At 34.1% G+C, this 20,424-nt stretch overlaps 1 protein-coding gene across 12 annotated transcripts in view; it reads left to right on the forward strand.

Annotated features, from left to right (window-relative positions):
• SSBP2 (single stranded DNA binding protein 2) overlaps positions 1-20,424 on the forward strand; it is a 293,865-nt gene that overhangs the window by 244,920 nt on the left and 28,521 nt on the right. For 6 of the 12 annotated variants that reach the window (XM_082724712.1, XM_082724720.1, XM_082724718.1 and 3 more), the window contains 2 exons: positions 5,510-5,577; positions 12,053-12,101. In XM_082724712.1, the coding sequence (XP_082580838.1) occupies positions 5,510-5,577; positions 12,053-12,101 (117 nt within the window). Of the gene's footprint in view, positions 1-5,485; positions 5,578-12,052; positions 12,102-20,424 lie in introns of all 12 variants that reach the window. The other 6 variants (XM_082724719.1, XM_082724717.1, XM_082724710.1 and 3 more) reach the window with 1 other exon arrangement.

Genomic DNA, 20,424 nt, shown 5'->3' on the forward strand with positions numbered 1-20,424 from the left:
CACAGTTGATATAAGATATGGAACAGAATAAACAACATAGAATATATTTCTATAAGTCGTTTAAAGAATGCCATTGATAGTTTCTTACCTACAACCATTTCTTCATAGAATATGAAAACAATAGCTATTTAGAAATAAACATTAAATGGGTCTTAGTGAACAAGCATAATCCTACCAGTCTATATCAGATGTTAGCCTACTTCTCTAAAAGTTTCCAAAAGTACACACTGAAATTGAATCTATCCTACCTGTTCATGACATTTTTCAATGTCGTATGCTATTACAGAATATCGTTTATTTTTGGTAAAACATTCTTTTGTCTCTCTTGGGAAAACTAAATGAGGTAAAAATTAATTTTATCATGTTATATTTCAAGGAAACTAATCCCAAATCTAGAATTTTAAATTTCTATCTTATGGCTCAGAGATTAATGTGTCGTAATGTTGATTAAAAGAGTGAATTAACTTATTTTCTTTATGCTTTCCAAGAATAGCTATATAAGTCTAGTTTTAGGAACTTGTTTCATGTATCTACTTTTAAAAAATTAAATTAGTATTTTGTTCTGTGCCCAAAGGAGTCAGAGAATTAATATCTAATACTGAGATAATGTGAGTTAGATCTAGGTGTTTCTAACCAACATAAAAAAAATATATATATACACACATATATATCTTATTAAATAAAACATATATTTGTATAACTATATTAAATAAAAAATATATGTATAGTTATATATATAACTATATTAAAACATGAAAGGCATTATAACCAAAATTTTCAGAGATACCATATTACATGAAAAAAAAAACTCCAAATGTTAATGGACATGACATCATGTCATGAAAAAAATAATTTCTTTTATTTAGGCTCATTTATTTCTTACGTATTTTCTAAGATCTTATAAAACTCTGATTTAGATATTTAAATTATTTTTCCCTATGTCTACTCATGTTAGGGTCGATGACTTATGTGACCAACCTTCAGAAGTTATTGATAGCAATTAGAACTTATAAGATCTATAAGATATTCATTGACTGAATATATATTTTAGTCATTAATAAACTAAGCCAGTTTGGCTCTACATAACTTGAAAGATTTTTTCCTAAAGATTTTCATAATAGATACATATTAAAATATACATAAAAATGTGATGCCTATAATTTAGTTATCATTATTCATTCAGTTCATTGATTTTTAAGCTAGCTGCTCTCTAAGCTTTTGCCATCCCAAACCAATATTTTCAATACTTTTAAAAAACTAGTATGAGTTAATAGTCAGTTTTACAGTGTTTGAATGATATGCCAATGGTTATTTAAGCTTTATGAACACTTAGAACTCATTTGAAAATGCATAGATGGAAAGCATACTGGTCTTTATGTTTTATAAATATTTAGCTGTATGTTTATGTGTTTTGTGTTATAAGTAAATTACAATAGAAAGTACGAAAACATGTTTCTGGTGCATAATCTCTTATTGATGAGTTTTAATACTGAAGTTTATCATGTAAGTTCTTTCTTTGTATTTTTGAACTCAAAAGATTAGTTTATTTCTGCCATTTGGATTAGTACCCTTGCTATATGTTTCTTCATAATTTGAGGGCAATAAGGTGTTTTGGTTTGAATTTACCTCAGAAGCCAGAACTACCTACAACAACTTCTTTAAATCACAGCATAGAAAATGTCAAATATTAAAGGAAACTCTACATACCATGTACTTAAATAAAAAAGGAATCATATTAATATGAATGGCAGATAAGTAAAACGTGAGGTAAAATAATTTGGATGAGGGTTTCTTATGAAATATTTACCTGTAACACCTGTATATGAAACATATGCATTATAAACTGTGAATTTTGTATAAAGGTTATCTGTGTTTCTTGAAAGATAATAAAAAAAATAATTCTCATAATAGATATTATAACCATACAGATGTAACCAAACAGAATGCATCTGCTTTTTTCTAGTTGAATTATAGAAATCATCTCTGGAATATTGTTTCTAGCTTTATATACAAACATAAAACACATCTCTTTTTTATTGTAGATATTATTTCCATAATTTTTTTAACCTTAAGACCAGTTTAATGGAGAAGAAAAATAATTATCTGTTGGAACAACCGAATTCCAAGAACAGAGAAATATATATATGTTCTGGTGATTCTTAGATAATGTTGATTTAGGCAAATGCACATTTAGATCATACTAAACATGTGCTTGATACTTATTACATGAATGAAGAAATAAAAGTTTGCTCCAAATCTTGGCATATTTTTCTCACCCCTTTACCTGTTTTAAATTTAACTTTGGTGGTAATACACAATTACCTACTTAATCAAGAAAAATAGCTTACTTAATACCATATTTGAAGACATTTTTCTATTTGCTTTTGTATTAAGATATACTTACCTTGCCTGTGTTCTTATGCTTGCCAGATTCCATATGATTAACAGAAAAATTCACCAAAACTATCCAATTAGTTTTAGTTCTTCCAAAAATCTGAAGGATAAATGAGTTATATACAAATAGGAACGTACTATGATTTCCAAATCAAATACCTGGGGTGGAGATATGGTGAGATGAAAATATATGATAAGCTCTCATATTAGAGAGAATTAACTGATTCTCTATTTTCAAATTTCAGATAGGTAGAATTCAGCTCAGTAAGGGGAAGAACTTTCTAGAAAGTAAACTGCCCAATCATGGAAAAACTCTTTATAAACTTTCCAAGCAGTATCTGAACAGTCATTTTGTCAGGAACATTGCATTGAGAAAGAGATTAAACCAGATGGAATTGTATAGCTGCCATCCGCTTTAAAATTCAGTGATTCTAAATTAGCTTTTTCCATTCTGCCTTTGTTGATACCACTCGGAAAGCCAGTTGTTATTCTTTCTTGTCTTCCTGTTTTCTTTTGCTTTAAATTATTCACAAAATGAAAATATTTTGTAAATCTATCAAATTATGTATTGGATAATTCCTTACTCATTTCCTGTGATACTAGAGCATTGGGTGTACCAAGAGGAGTAAAACAAATTCTACCTTCAAGGTACTTACTGTTCAGCAGGAGACACAAATACATAAAGAAAAGCTATTATGCAGTAAAAAAAAAAAAAAATCTAGAGAAGAAATATGCATGCTCTGTCAGGGAATCAGTACATAAATAAGCATGTAATTCTGTGAGGGTTGAAGGCTCAAGGGAAGCTGATGAGAAGAGGACTCATTTAAGTTGGTCCCTTATTAATGGTGACAAGAAAGAGTTAGCAGCTACAACTTTTGATCACCAGATATCATGTTCTTAATGCACCAAGTACTATGATAGGTGTTTTATATGATTTTATTTTATCCTCCAACAAGCTTATAAAGGACATGATATCACTTTGCCGATAAGGAAATGAAGTTTGAGTCGATCATTAAGAGAAGTATTGGCCCGTGATCACACATATAGAAAGAGAGGCAGAGGAAATGGGGCTGTGGCAACAGAAGTTCAAACCAATGTCTTTCTATGTCCTGAGCTATAAAGAAAATTAATGTTTTCCTTGATAAAATGAAACAGATCTTCTAAGACCAAAAATGGAAGGAGACTTTTCTTTTGAAGCATTTCTATTATACCTTACCATCCAGATTTTGTTTCCAATGGCTAATTTTCTTCTCAGAGACTTCTTGCTAACATTGCTGGTACCACTACCATGCTTCATCCAGAGGTTAAGGAACTAACTAATCTAACTAGTGACTCAGCTGTGGATAGAAACCATTTTATCCCATAGCACATACAAATGGGATGTTTAAGTAAAAGTTCCCTAAAGAAAAAGTAAATAAACAATGAGAAGAACATGTAACTAAGTAATTTATTTATAAACTGTGACTTACACTCTAGAATTAACAAACTCATTGACTATTTCCTTGTCATCTTAGCACCTACTACACAGAAGGCCACGCCATGAGTTACCATGAGTGAAAAAGTGTCTTGCAGGTTTCTGAACCACAAGAAATCCATTAAGCTGGAGGGCATAGCTGGGAGTAGGGAAAGAAGGTAAAGGTTATAGGAAATGTATACAGGAAATACAGGCTAGGGCTGACCTCTGAATACCATCATAGAGCCATGCTGAGGATTAGGTTATTTGTGAGGCCGTATGGGGCATCATGGCTTTTAGGTGACATAAACAGGACTGACTTTTTGAATCATTGTTCTGGAGGCAGCATGAAGAATAGATGGGGAGCGGGAGAGGCCAAGTCAGAGAGACTAATGAAGACGGTACATAAGTCTTAGTAAGTGACAAGGAATAGTGATATGAAAGAAAGCACTATTCCAAGAGCTATTTCATAGGTCAAATCAAGAGACTTTGGTAAACCGCCTGGAGGTTCTTAGCCTGGACTGTTGTTATTTGGCAAGGGATGCCAAAGAACTGACTGAGGAAAGCAATATGAAGAACGCAGTTGTGAGAAGAGAACACTGAGTTTACTTTTAGATGTGTTGAGCATGAAGCAGTGGCCCGATGGAAACAATCCAATTGACATTCAACATGGGAGTTATCCAGGAGCTTAGCAGAGATGTTGTGACCAAATAGAAAACATCTGAGATTCCTAAATAGTTGCTGAACTAATGGTAGCAGATAAGATTACCCTTAAACATGAACTTATTTAAAAGAATGCTGTGGTTAGAACTTGGAGGAAAACAACATTTCAAGAGTTAGCAAAAGAAAAGGAGCCAGCAAAGGAAACGGGGAAAAAAGTGAGAAAAGTTGGCAGAATAGTGCTGTCAGAAAGCCAAGCATGAAAGCAGTTGATAGTGTCAAAATATATTAACATGACAATGTTAAAAAGCAATCTTTGGGCCCTAATGGAAACTAAAGTAAGCTAATATGATATGCATGTTAAAACATTAAAATGTTTTTCTCCTTTGAATGTATGTAAGAGATGCTGACAGAAGCCTGTTCCATGATATAATTCATGTATACATATTTTAAGTGCATTTTAGTTTTCATATATTGTTGTGTGTTTGTATATTCGTACATCTCTCTATGGGATATATTATTTTGTGAACAGAAGTTTACATTCAGCTTTCTTATGTTAGGTTCACCTGTTGGGTTTTTTTCCTTTAGCTTTTATGTAATTGTTCTGGGTCTGGCAATTTCAACATGCTGACTAATCATCTATTCTTTAAAAACAGAGTTTTGAATTTATAAAATGTTTTATTTGAAAAAGTTCACTGTTGTACAGATATTGGGAAATTCATAAGGATATGGTGAATATTCTAATTGCAACTATACCTTAATCGTTTAACATGCTCCAATGATCTTACATAGTCATGTAGTTTTTAAAAGACACAGACCAAAGTAATTATTAAGATAGAAGCAATAGTACAAGAGTGGATCCTTCAGAGAATGAATTGCACAGGCCTTATCCAATCAGGAGTTATGTAGGGAAATCATTAACCTGCTCTCCTTTCTTTCCCCCCTCCTCTTTGGTTTTGTTTTTTTGTTTTGTGGTAGTCTGACCCTTGGTTATCATTACAGAACTATGGAGGTGCAATGAGACCCCCCCTGAATGCTTTAGGTGGCCCCGGAATGCCTGGAATGAACATGTAAGCAAAATGCTATGTTATCCTGTTTAGTAAAGTATTCTATTTTCTGTCTTCTGAAGTCATACTAATTTGTAAGACAATTTAAGCACCTCAATTTCAGTGTAGTGTAAAGTGAAACCAGAGAACATAAACTAAACATGAGCTGTAGAGTTTGCTACATTTTCACAGCATATTGTTTTTCTGCCTTCTCTGCAGCTTATAATTTTTTCCATTTTCAAATGCCAAATGCCAACTTTTAGCCAGATTTTCATGTTTCATTTGTTTATCTAAAAATGAGTCTTTTATAACTAAGCACATAGGCTCCATAGAGTCTATATAAAACTACAAGGAGAGGGGCGCCTGGGTGGCTCAGCGGTTAAGCATCTGCCTTCAGCTCAGGTCATGATCCCAGGGTCCTGGGGTTGAGCCCGGCACTGGGCTCCCTGCCTGGCAGGAAGCCTGCTTCTCCCTCTCCCCCGTCCTCTGTTCTGTTCCCTCTCTCACTGCGTCTCTCTGTCAAATAAATAAAATCTTTAAAAAAAAAACAAAAACAAATCCTACAAAGAGAAGCTGGTACCAAGACAATGATGAAACTCCCTAGAAGCAGACAATTGATATTAACTTCATTTTAATCATACACAGTAATTCCTAAAAGTTTTTAAATCCTACATAGAGTCCTTGCTTTGGCTTTGTTGGTACCACTCATAACCCACCAAGAATTCTCTTTGGTAGTGTCTTCTATATTAAAGAACTTTTCATATGATTGGATGAATTTTTGTTTGAAAATTAAGATGTGCTTGGATGAGGACTAAACTAACAGTTTTTTGGTTGTTTTGGTTTGTTATTTACTGAAAAGATATTTCAAGCCCAAAGCCAATAGTTGTTTCTAGAGACCCAAAGTAATACTGTCAGTTAAGAGATTTTTATTTATTTTTCATTATCTAACTTGCCTCAAAGTTTCACATATACCAGGTGCTTGCTCATGACTTCGATTAATTCACTAAAGGATCAATTCCATGATGTGGCCTAAAGAAAGATTACCAGAAATAATGAAACTGTTCCATATAGGGTTGTGGGTAGTTTCCTTGAATGTATTTTTCCATTAGTCCATGTTTTGGTTACTTACATACCAAATTAGATAATTCTGCCATCACTTAATGGCATGTAAGATATAATGAGATAAGCTCTTTTGATATAGATAGGGATTTTTGTGAGTTTCTGAAGCCATTTTCGTGGAAAGCAATTTTGCCTAAAATAGAAAATAGGTTAATAAGTGGATACCAGCCAGAATCAAAACTAACAGAACAAGGGGGAAAAAGTAGGTCAAATTTTCCTATCACGTCTTTTCACTTTTAAAGTAAAAATGGGTAGGCATGAAGTCTGACTCTTCTTAAATCCCTCAAAGGCTTAGCCTTTAACGGTTGTTACAAAAAGGAGTGATATTTTATGCTTACATCAAAAGCTGCAACTCTCACCAATAGGATTTATATATATATGAAATTTACCTACCTGAGATTCTGATTTTAAAATGCAATAGCTTTTAGGGACTATAATTTTGAATACCATGTGCAGATGTATGCAGTATACATTTGGATATTATGATCAATCTAGACTTATCAATAGATATTAAGATTGTATCTAATGTCATTTTGTATATTACACTTCACTATAATTAGCCATATGGTCAACTTCAGATCAACCTGTTTTTATGGGTATAGAGAAAGAAGTTATTTTTATGTGACTGTTAAGAGACTCAGCTGCTTAAAATTGTCTAGTTCTTTTCTTACATACACTTAAACATATAAACATTAACATTTAATGGACACATTAAATTCCCTAGACTTATAGAGACTAAAAATATGGCTCAAATTTTTAATATTATTATTTTTATTGATACTTGGATTTGGGTTTCTCATTTAAATATACCCAGATGCTTTAAAATATTTCTTATTACATAATATTGTATTGTTTATATAATTTCTGGTTTTTAAAGAACCTTGAAGCCTTCCAGATTCAGATTTCCATTATTTGATATCTTTGACTTTTATTTGGGTTCTTATGTATAATTTTCGGTTTTCTGTAAATTAGGATATTCTTAAAGAACAATGAAAATGTAAATATTCCCATATTTACATTTGTAAATATTTCCTTCAAACAAGGAAGTTCTGATCCAATGGGCGATCCAACCAAAGAGAGTAATTCTTGTGTTGATATTGGCCCCAGCAAAGCAAAAGTGAATTTAAAGAGATATAAAAAATAAAACGTATTATGTCCATTGTACTCAATAGAGTAAAATTTATTGAAATTTACTTAATGATTTAGTATCTTTAAAATAAAGATACTGATTTAAAATAAAAATACTAAAATAAAGATATTAAAGATCTTTAAAATAAAGATACAAATCTTACTATGTTATAGCAAGTAAGTACTCCTTTTTCTTTTTTTTTTTTTTTTTCCAAATAAGTATTTCAAACTAGCATTTGTGGCTTTCTTCATGTTACTTTTTTACATGTTGGGTAACTTAAAAATCAAAGAAAAAGGCATCAGGATAGTGTTACTTTTTTTTTTTTTTTAAAGATTTTACTTATTTATTTGAAAGAGAGAGAGAGCATGAGAAGGGGGAGAGTCAGAGGGAACAGCAAACTCCTCACCGAGCAGGGATCCTGTGGGACTCAATCCCAGGACTCTGAGATCATGACCTGAGATGAAACGGAGTCATCCAGGCACCCGATAGTGTTACTTTAAGCTATGTTTTTAACAGTCTAAGATATTTGTGTGCTAAGGTCAGGTGGGACCTGCCAGAGAATCATTTCTGGATGAGTTTTCTTTAGCTGGTCACATTTTGTTGTTTGCCATGAAAGTATAATGACAATGAAAATAACATCCAACCGTGCCCACTAAAGTAATTAAATACTGTATTCTAACTAGGAAACTATTTGGAACAAAATTTTGATAATGTTATTAAAAAAATAATCGGTTACCTCCAAAGAAAATGATAATGTTGATATAATTTATATATTTCTGTGCTCTAAACTCAGGATAAGTTATACGTAGTGTATCTCAAATTAAGAGTATATTTTTAATGTCTCTCTAACTACTATTTTTATAAATAAAAACTTAATATCAATTTCAGTAATCTAAAGTAGAATTTACAGACTATAGCCAGAATGTAAATGTTTTTCAAATGCATTACAGATAATTTTTTCAAAGAAACTCTATTTCTAAATTAACTACATTTTTAGGGGTTTAGGGGTGCCTGGATGGCTTAGTCAGTTAGGCATCCCACTCACTCTTGATTTTAGCTCAAGTCAGGTCATGATCTCTCAGGGTCATGAGTTAGAACTCCATGTCCGGCTCTGTGTTCCGTGGGGTGTCTACTTGATGATTCTCTCTCCCCCTTTCTCTCTGCCCCTCCCCCAGCTCACTCACTCTTGAATAAATAAATCTTTAAAAAAACAAAAACAATAAATTAACTGTACTTTTACAGATTTCCAAAGAATTTAGGATTCAGCATTACAGCATGCCTAATTCAACTTTTTATATGTTGGTGTTCTATAGAAATGAAGAGGACAAAGGATTTCAAAGGCTCTAGACCTTCTTGTTATCCTATAGAATGATAAAATTTAGGTAGTTATTATTTTGAAATCAAACAACTGTATTATAGAAGAAAAGAGGATTTTTCTCTACAGTAATCATAGTTGCTTAGATTGCATCATATCTGTATACCCTTACCAAAAAATACCTACTTCTTTTAAACTCCATATTTTGCTCTATTTTTAAATGAGGCTAACCTGATTCTACTTCAAACTATACCTATATAAAAACTTATATTCAAAATAATGTCTTTATCATAGTTCGTAAGTTATTTTCTTGATAATAATGATAGTCCTCAAAAGGACTGAGAATTACTGAACTTAAGTAGTTGCTCCTTTAAAGAAAAAAATATATATTATTTATTTAAGGGAGAGAGAGGGGGAGAGAGAAAGGGAGGGGTAAAGGGAGAGAATCTCAAGCAGACTCCCTACCGAGCCTAACAGAGGGCTCTATCCCATTACCCTGAGATCATGACCAGAGCTGAAATCTAGTCACACACCTGACCACCCGAGCCACCCAGGTGCCCCTGAACTTGAGTAATTGCTCTAAAAGAATACTCACTCATATAGCCCCATTTTATTTAGCACTATTTGTGAAACCTAAAATGTTTTCAAACACAGTGGCATAATTGGGGAAAATATAGCTTATCCATGTGAATTATATTAAATCCTTTTAGGTCATATGAAATTACTATCATATTAAATGCAATATAATTATGAAATAGTGTGCTGAGACTAGATTATTATTTATCAAATAATTGAAATGCATAAAAGGTATTGTTACTGATAATAAATGTAACATTTAACATTTAATTTAATGGTATTTATTTAAGTAAAATGTTTAATTATTTAACAATTTAGCATATTAGTCTAACAAATAATTTTTAAATGGTAAGTAAAATATTTTATTATATTTAATCTTACATAGTCTTGTTTTAAACATAATATGTCAAAATTATGAGATCATTATCAACATAACATCATTATATACAAATTTTTGCCATGATTTGGATATAGTATATTTTTATGCTGCTTTAAGATAAATATTTCCCAATTTCATTATTATACTTCATTTAACATCAAAACAACAATGTGGATTAACATCAAACAAATCAAATGTTTTACTAGATCAGTACATATCCTATGTTTTACCTCACTTTCCATTCATTAAGACATTGAATCCTGTATGTACAATTATCTTCCTAAAGTGCTAGAAAATCATCATCATCACCATTTTAAAAGGCACCCGTTTCCAGAGACAGTACAAATGCCCTTAACCTTCTCCCCTGTGCGCAGTACTTGGACCAACTCCTCTCTGGCATCTTATTTTATCCCTTATTCCTCAAAGGGAATTGGGGGAAGTTGCATTTGGGCACCCTGATAGAGCCCATGGACAGAATTTTCAAGCACTTCCCCATTGTTTATACCCCTGGGAAATTCCAAAACAAAATGAAAAACAGTTCTAAATAGTCCAAGTTGGATAGCTTCTATCTAACACATTGAATTTCAGGTTTAAGGTCCCTAAAATAAGAATCAAGGGACTTTTTTTTTTTTTTAATTAAAAATTTCCTCTGTCTTTCAATGCAATTAGAGGGAAAAGGGAATTTTGAGTGACCCTAATTACAGAGGACCTGCTGACAGCAGTCTACTTTTTATTAAGTAGTATTTACTTAGATATACTTAATACTAAAGCATGAGAACAAGAGACCTTTTTTACTTAATTAGGCATTAAGTTTGCTTTAAAATATTCATGTCCTTTTAAGCTATAGAATACAAAACAGTATCCATCACCCTAAAATGAAGTAATATACTAACATACATTGGCATAGATTACTTCCTATTTTTCCCTAGATTTACTGTGGCTACTGTCTTGAACTGTAATTATGAAAACAAGAAATGTAATTCCATTTTTAAAAATTAACTAAATTGAAGAGGGCGCACATTTCATGGCGCACTGGGTGTGGTGCATAAACAATGAACCTTGGAAAATTGAAAAAATAAAATTTTTTAAAAAGTAACTGAATTATCAGTAGCACTATAAGATAGAGTGATATAAAATAATATACAAAGTAATATATAAAGTAATCTGTGATAGTCTATGTGGGATTTTTTTTAAAGAACCCAATTTAATCACCTTTGCTATATATTTATGTGTAGTTTAATAAGAGCAATCATTTTATGTATATTGGTATTTTTAAAATGATTTCATTTTAATTTTGAATGATATATATATATGTGGCAGTTATATTTATGTCATAGGATTACAGTTTATGTTTGTTTCATAATTAGTGATTTTGGGGGTACCTGGGTGGCTCAGTAGGTTAAGCCTCTGCCTTCGGCTCAGGTCATGATCTCAGGGTCCTGGGATTGAGCCCCTCATTGAGCTCCCTGCTCAGCAGGGGGCCTGCTTCTCCCCCATCTCGCTCTGCCTGCCTCTCTGCCTACTTGCGATCTCTCCCTGTCAAATAAATAAAATCTTTTTAAAATTAAAAAAAAAGAAAAAAGAAAAAAGAAATAAAAAAGCGGAGACATCTGGGTGGCTCAGTCAGTTAAGCACACAACTCTTGGTTTCAGCTCAGGTCATGATCTAATGGTCCTCACATCTGGCTATGCACTAAGCATGGAGTCTGCCTGAGATTCTCTGTCTCCATCTCCCTCTGCCCCTCTCCTACTCTCATGCTCCCTCGCTCTCTCTCTCTAAAGTAAATAAATCTTTTGGAAAAAAAGAACTCAAAAGCTATGAAAATACAGAGAGTAATTTCAGTATTGAATTAGAACTGCATGGTAACTAAATTGTAACTCATGGTAAAACTGAATTGTAAATTATACTTTATGATTTGTTATTGCTTACTGTGAACGTTCAAAGCATAAGTTAAAATTTCATTTATCATATTATCTTGTAGGGGTCCAGGTGGTGGTAGACCTTGGCCAAACCCAACAAATGCCAATTCAGTGAGTATATGTATTTTTTAAATTTTCTTTGCATGTTGTAGCATTTAGCAACAAAATCTGTGGCTTTCAAAAGTCCTACAATTGGTTATATTGAGTTTCTTAAAAAGTAATCATTCCAAAAATATATTTTGCATATATATTTTTTAAATATGTTTAATTTTTTTAATTATATAATTTTTTTTACTTCACAGTCTAATATAAACATGCATTCTATGTAGATTAACAGACTTCCAAAAATAAAATATGATTTAAGTATACTACAGAAGCCTTTATTTATTGTAATATATATGTCATAAAATGATTTCATCTTTTAAAATAAATGTAATAATCACTAAGTTACCAGATAATTTCAATCTCTATCAGAGTTATTATGATTTTATTTATTATATTGTTACACCTAGGTTTGCTCTCTTACTATCCCAGGAAGCAAGTACACATTTGTCCAGTGCCTGTCAGCCAAATTGGAGTTCTTATACATCTATCTACATATCTGACGTGCTGTGAATTTTTCTAATATGTTTTGTGATAGCAGTTTGACTCACAGATATTTTTCTCTCTTAATAATGTCACATAAATATACGCACAAGTTGGAAACTAAGCTTTCGGTGTTAAAATTAATATGGTTTTAATTAGATGGTCCTGGTGATGTTTTCCCTTCTTGACTTTGAAACTTTGAGTTTCTTTAGTACATGAGAGAGGTCTGCTGTGTAACTCTGTGTAGTGCGTGCACTGCACAAAGGTTTCTCACTCAAAGGATTCAGTACAGCTCGTGCTCCACTTGTAAAGTCTATGAATATCTTCCCAACAGGGATGCCTTTTACTAATATGCACAGAGGTAACTTCATTGACTAGCAGTGGACTTAAAGCTAAATAAACATGAAACTGATTCAATGTTCAAGGTTAATTTAAACTTCAAGACAATTTAAGGTGAAGTAAGTGTGATATAGAAAGAATCATCCTAAATTCATTGCTCTTCTAAGGCAGAACCACTTTCTTCTCAATCAAGTAAGCAGCTGTCATATTTTTAGAGAAAAAAAATTATTTTGTCTTCCTGTCTCTTTGGTTTCAATAGCTAATTGAAATATCATTTGGGGTGGACAGAAGTGATGATCTTGCTTTCATTTGGGTCTTCAGTATACAATTTAATCTCAATGAGTCTTCCTATAATACTGTTATGCTGGATTATGTTATAATGTATCTTTATCTTATAAAATTCCTTTAGTTTGTCTATATGCTTTTGAAGAGTTCACATTTCTATTTTCTTCTTGCTATACGCCTTTCAAATTCATTCAAGATTTCACTTTAAAATGGCATCTGGCTAGCAGCTCAGGACACAGTTCTTTCAACTTGCTATTAAAATACCCATAAAGGGGTGCCTGCGTGGCTCAGTTGGTTAAGCATCTGCCTTTGGCTCAGGTTGCCATCCAGGGCTCCTGGGATGGAGTCCATGTCAGGCTCCTTGCTCAGCAGGAAGCTTGCTTCTCTCTCTGCCTCTTTCTCTCTCTCTCTCTCTCTCTCTCTCTCTCTCTCTCTCTCTGTGTGTGTGTGTCTCTGTGTCTCTCATGAATAAATAAAATCCTTAATTAAAATAAAATACCCATAAAGATACAGGAAGAAAACGATTTTTTATAACACTGAAAACTGTGACAATCTTCCTATTGCCAGAATCTGGAAAGACTTTCTATTATCTGCACATCTGTTGAAACTGGATTAAAAAGCCCAGACAGTGCTCCTTAACTATGTAAGCCTTTCCACCTAGAAGCAGGAACTCTTCTTCCTCACTGTCCGTGCTCCCTCTGCTGCCCCTTGCAGGCGGCCACGTGCAACTTCCACCTGCCACTGCCTGCCTCCAGCAGGACCGCCTTTTACACACGTGGCTGGAGACTCTCTCCCTCAAAACTTACTTAGGAAGGAAGGTGAGCAGGATTTGATACTGAGAATGGTGCCTTGTGCCAAGAGGGTATATTATCCAAGTAAAAATATGGCGGAGAGGCAGGACTGAAGAGTGAGTTCTGCATTATGATAATTTTTAGTTTTCATGTCCTCCACCTCTTCAGAATTTCATGGAGCCAAGCAGTGTGGATAGGAGAATGTATTCTAACAAGTCAGCAGCTCTGAATTATTTTAGACCCTAGAAAGCGCTAGGAATTAGGGTAGGAGGTGTGCGTGTGAAACGGCCATCCAGCAGTCATGGTGAATGGACACTTGACCAGCACACATGTGGTCAAGTAAGAGAGTTGAAAACAATCCCTTGTGTTAAGAGCTGTCCCATGTGGATACATCTCCCCCTCACTCGAAGAAATGTCAATAAGGAAAAAAAGTGGGGAAGGCTTACAGCTTTCTCTTCAGAAAGAGAAAGGGGGTCATCATCCTGAGTTCAGAAAAGCAAAGCATTCCTCTGAAAAAATGATTGATTTTGAGAACAAGAAAAAGAATCATAAAAAACTGATGACTTTCTGCCAAAAACATAGGGCTTACACATGAAACAAAGCAAAAAAGTATTAAAGAGGGATTTTCCCCTCTAAATACCATTGATTTTATTCTAGTGACAACTCCTCTGTACTGTTTTGATTTCCAAATTCCTCAGACTTCTTGTCAGTGTTTTTAATTATAGACACTTTTTATTTTCTATCAATATAGTAAGTCTCTGGCTCTTGAGGCCCACATTTTCAAGTAGTTGATTATTCTGTTTTTGCTGTTTCCAGATATGTTTTGTATACTGTTTTTTTCCTTTAAATGTTTATATCAGTGTAACTCCAGATTTATAGAAGAGTTGCAAGACTAGTACAACGAACTCCCATGCACCCTTCACCTAGATTCCTGAGTGTTAAAATTATACTGTATTTGCTTTATGACTTCTACTCTCTGCATATACATATTTTTTCCTGGACCATTTGAGCTGTATTTAAGTTGTTGACATGATAACCCTTCATCCCCAAATATGTCAGTATGTGTGTCCTAAAAGCAAATACATTATCTTTCAAAACTACAGTAAAAATCAAAATTAGAAAATAAGCATTGACATAATGCTATTTTCTAATCTGCAGACCCCACTCAAATTTCACCAATTGTCTCAGCAATGTTCCTGGTAACAAAAGAAAACCCCAGTTCACTTGTTAAATTTATGCATCATGTCTTTTGGTCTTTAATCTAGGACAGTTCCTCAACTTTTCTTTGTCTGTCTTAACCTTGTAGTTTTAATGAATACAAAGCAGTTATTTTGCAGAATGTGCCATAATCTGGCTGATATTTTTTTCATGATTAGATTCAGGTGATACATATTTAGTAGGAATGCCACAGTAGTAATGTGATTTTCTCAGTGCACCGTCTCAGGAAGCATGTGATGGTGATTTGTCCCATTGCTTGTAGTGTTAATTCTAATCCCTTAGTGAAGGGTGGTACTTGTCAAATTTCTCTACTGTAAAATTGCTGTTTTTCCTTTTGTAATTATTGACTTGTGGAGACATACTTTGAAATTACAGTAAATATCCTCTTCTTCCTCATACTTTTATCTGCTACGTTTGGTATCCATTCATGATTCTTGACCAAACTGGTCTTTTTTTTTTTTTTCTCTATTGGTTTCCAAATAGCTGATTTCTAATTCTGTTTTCCTTCTCCCATTTATTAGTTGACTGTCTACTTAACAGAGACTTTTTCTTTCTTCTCCATTCATTCATTCATTCAGGTATATCAGATGGACTTGTGAGCTCTTATTTCATTCAGTAGGTTTTTGATGCTAAGATCATTCCAGATTAAGCCAGTAGGAACCCCTTCAAGCTGAATCATTTGTCCTTTGTTTGTTTATTTTAAAGATTTGTATTTATTTATTTGAGAGAAAGAGAGCTTGAGGGAGAGATCACAAGCAGGGAGGGTTGGGCAGAAGGAAAGGAAACTCTCCGCTGAGCAGGGAGCCCAGTGCAGGACTCCATCCCAGGAATCCTGGGATCATAACCTGAGTCAAAAGTATACTTACCCATCAGAGCACCCGGGGCCCTCATTTGTCTTTTTGACATGTCTGCATTATTCTTTGAGCACTTGTAACTTGTCCTGAATTTTCCCCATGTTAGCCCTGAAATAGCCATTTCTTTAAGGAGTCATGGTTCCCTTTAGTGGAGAGTGATACTTAGAACCTATCAGAGTGATAGGGCTTCTAGAACCTCTCAACCAACATGACTAGGATTTAGATGTATGTTCGTGCACATATCCATACACCTCTATATCTTTCTGTATCTACCTATAGGTTAAAACCGTGATTACCCACCAGTGCTTCAATTTCAGTCCAAAACAGGGTGTATTCTAGACTTGCTGCTTTCCACTTCTCTGAAAGTTAAAAAATCTGCCTACCATTATGTATAATATATTTATTTATTATTTGCTTCATTTTTATAAGTCCACAGTTTTGTCATGTAAGAGTATTTTAATCAAGGGGCACCTGGGTGGCTCAGTGGCTTAAAGCCTCTGTCTTCAGCTCTGGTCATGATTCCAGGGTCCTGGGATCAAGCCCTGCATCGGGTTCTCTGCTCAGCGGGGAGCCTGCTTCCCTTTCTCTCTCTGCCTGCCTCTCTGCCTACTTGTGATCTCTGTCTGGCAGGTAAATAAATAAAATCTCAAAAAAAAAAAAAAAAGTATTTTAATCAAAAGTTTTGGGCACCATTTTACATGGAACATAGAAGAAACATTTTTAAAGGACAATATTTTTAATTTAGAATAAAATTCTGATTTTTACTTTAAAGTTCTGTTGATCTGAACATTACAATATTGGCTTCAGATTCTTCTTTGGAAGTTTTTTTTTTTTTTTTTTTTTTTTTTTTAACAAATTCACCAATGATTTTTCCTTTTTTGTATCTTTCAAAGGAACTGGGCACTTGGGTTTACCTATATAGCACATTCTCATCATTAAGTAGGAAGCACTATTAGGGCGCCTGGGTGGCTCAGTGGGTTAAGCCTCTGCCTTCAGCTCAGGTCATGATCTCAGGTCCTGGGATCAAGCCCCGCATAGGGCTCTCTGCTCAGCAGGAAGCCTACTTCCCCCCTCTTTCTGCCTGCCTCTCTGCCTACTTGTGATCTCTCTCTGTCAAATAAATAAATAAAATCTTAAAAAAAAAAAAAAAAGTAGCAAGCACTATTAAAGATCCAGAAAAACAACCAGACTAGGATCATATTGAGAGAATGCAAATTGGATCATGTATCTGAAAAGTCTGGATATAAATTTGCTTTGGGGCACATTTGATTCCAAGGATCCAGATAATGTCATCAGGACCCAGTCTCCATCACTTACCTTTTTTCCTTGTCATGACAAGAAGGCTGTGTGGAATCCCAGATGCATATCCTCAGAGCTCTCAGTTTAGTAACTGAACTGAACTCACAACTCTTTTATCACTTAAGCATAGAAATTGGACATAACTAACTGAACTAGATTTGTTTAATTTGGGTCCTATGCTCATTCCTGAATTATGACCTGAGGTTACAATGCTCTTTCACCCTGGCCAGGTCACACAGGCCCCCACCTGAGCCCCACCCAAACCACATGGGAAAATAAGACGTATGGTTCACCAAAGAAAACTCAAGGAATTGTTAGCAGAAAAGGACATAAGCAAAAGCTACAGATGTCCAATATAACATTGTATTCATCAACTAACGTGACAGGAAAAAGAAAGAAGAAACTCCTTTAAAGAAAAAAAAAAAATGGCAATCTATTGTAATGATTAAGCCCAAAGGAAATGCAAATATCTTATTCCAGATAGGTTCTGCTCATTTAAAAACAAACAAACAAACAAACAAAAAAAACTAAAAAATTGTAGAATGTTTTCAACTTTATACTGGCATAGAGGGTTTCTTGATGTTGCCCTCCCTATAGCTTCTAAGTGTTTTTAAGCTTCACAGTTGAAGAATGCTACTAATCATTTTTTAAAAAGAAGTCAAAATCTCTAGCAACTCTGCTCTTCCCCTTGCTACGGCACCACTGTCATGGATATTAGGAGTCAGAATATTTCAGAATATTTGAATTATTGGTCACAGATCTTGAATTATCTGTCTAGCTTAACCAGACAGTACATACGGCTCTGAATTTTCTCATCTGAGAAATAAAAAATTCTTTTAATTCTATGATTCTGATCTTTCAGCTCTCTGATCTTACTCATCTTCATCTGTGTTTAGCTCTCTGATCTTACTCCTCTAGATCTGTGTTTTGTCTTTCAATTCACGTTAATATTTTGTATGGAGTCTGGAGAGGGGCAGGAGGAGATTAATCACATTGGGAGAATTTGGACACTAGAGCTGGAAAAAAGCTTGGACAAAATAAAGAATTGGGCTGTTAGTGGCTAGGGGGACAGATTGTCTGGGAAGGTGCAGAAGGTGACAAAGCAGAAAAGAGGAAAAGAGAGCCATGGGGGAAAAATCTAAACTGTATCATCGGTGTGGAAGAGAGCTGTATTTTAGGAAGATAGTCTATAAAATGGATGTAATGGGGAAATGACGTTAGGGGATCATAGTTACAGGTTTTATAAAATGTTATCAGAACCTGAGGTAGAGTGGTGATCGAAGGAATGACAAGTATGCATTCACACATAGAATCAAAAACACTTGGTGATCTTTGATTTGGGGATAAAGAGAAAGAAAAAGTGGAAGGTGATTTCAAGTCTTTGAATCCAGGTATCAGGAATAATGGGAATAACACAAACTCTGCTAGAAATAGAAGAGAAGAAGGAGGTTTAGGGGGTAGACAGGGAGCTTTGTTTTGGAATGTTAAATCTTCTACTCAATCTAATAAAATACTAGATCAAGTGTGGCGCCCAGCACAAAATGGAAATGTATTCAGTTGAAGTTTTATCTCTAGCTCTAATCTCTACTAAATTCTTGATGCAGATTTCTAAATATCTGTTGATCAACGTTTACTAGTGCCTTCAAATTCAACGTGTTGGATATTTCCCTAGACTTGCCCCTGTTCCTGAATTCCTTACATATAAATTAGTAGCACTATCACTCACCCACTCACCAAGTTGGAAAGCTAGGAATTGCCTTACCTTCTGCCTTCCCTTGTCCACCACACCTAGTTGGGCACCATGACCTGCCAAGTACATTTGTGAAAAGTCTTTCAAATTTTCTTCCTCCTTCTTATCTTAATCAGCACTGCCTACAAAACTGAAATCTCTTGCCTAGACCTTTTGCAATAGACTCCTAATTTGTATTCATATTCCATGATGAACTAGAGTTATCTTACTAAAATATAAATTTGAACATGTCTCTCTCAAACTGGTGACTCCCTATTTCCTACAGCATAAATTCAGTCACAGTCTGACCGTATATGCTTATCATTTATTTCAATTACCTATAAGTACCACACTGAGATTATATACCATTTCCCTAATAAACTATATACTCTCATTTTTCTTTTCTTTCTTTCTCCCTCTCTTCCTTCCTTCCCTTCTCTCTCTCTCTCTCTCTCTCTTTAATGCTGATCCTTCTCTTTATCTTTCTAGTGGTCATTTACTCTCTGTAAGTCAGCTACCCAGCTCAAATATCTTCTATACCCACATACTTCTACCTATATTGTTATATTTTATATGTCTCACACTAGGCTGTCAGATGCTACTGGTAACTTTCAAGAGTAAAGGTTCAGTGAAGTGCTACTAGGGGTAGGAGCCCAGATGTTCTTTTTCTTTTAAAGAGGGCACCAAAGAATATGAAGTAGAAATAGTGAGTATAAGCCAAGAGCTTGACAGGACACATGGAAAGAAATTGGACTAGATGAGGTAAAAATTTTAAGTATTTTTAAATGTTTTGTTTTTAACTGTGTGTAAAGGAATCATGAAGAGGGAGAAATTAAAAACCAGAAAAGGAGCAAGGACTTAGGAGAATGAGGTAGTTGGGAATGGCTAGCTCTGGAAACAAGCGGAAAGATTATCTTTTTTTCTACCTGGATAAATTGATAAAATTCCAATCTATTAATAACAGTGTTGAATTAAATGTGAAAGTATAGCAAGAATTTGATAGCTTTAATATATGAAAAAGGGCGAACTGACTACCAAATCAGGATTTTATAATCATCATGAAGCCCAGCTCAGGAAAGTCAGTTGTTAATTATTCAAGAATTGTTTGAGCTAATTGTTAAATCATTGGTAGCTCTAAGTCTTCCATGTGGGAATATTCACACCATATAAATTGACAAATGCTACAAATTGGGACCTTTTCCTCCCCTGAGTTTTGTTTTTTTTTTTTAAGATTTTATTTATTTATTTGACAGAGAGAGATCACAAGTAGGCAGAGAGGCAGGCAGAGAGAGAGAAAGAGGAGGAAGCAGGCTCCCTGTTGAGCAGAGAGCCCG

Source organism: Mustela nivalis (genome assembly GCF_964662115.1).
Source record: "Mustela nivalis genome assembly, chromosome: 3".
In the NCBI taxonomy this organism is placed as follows: Eukaryota; Metazoa; Chordata; class Mammalia; order Carnivora; family Mustelidae; genus Mustela; species Mustela nivalis.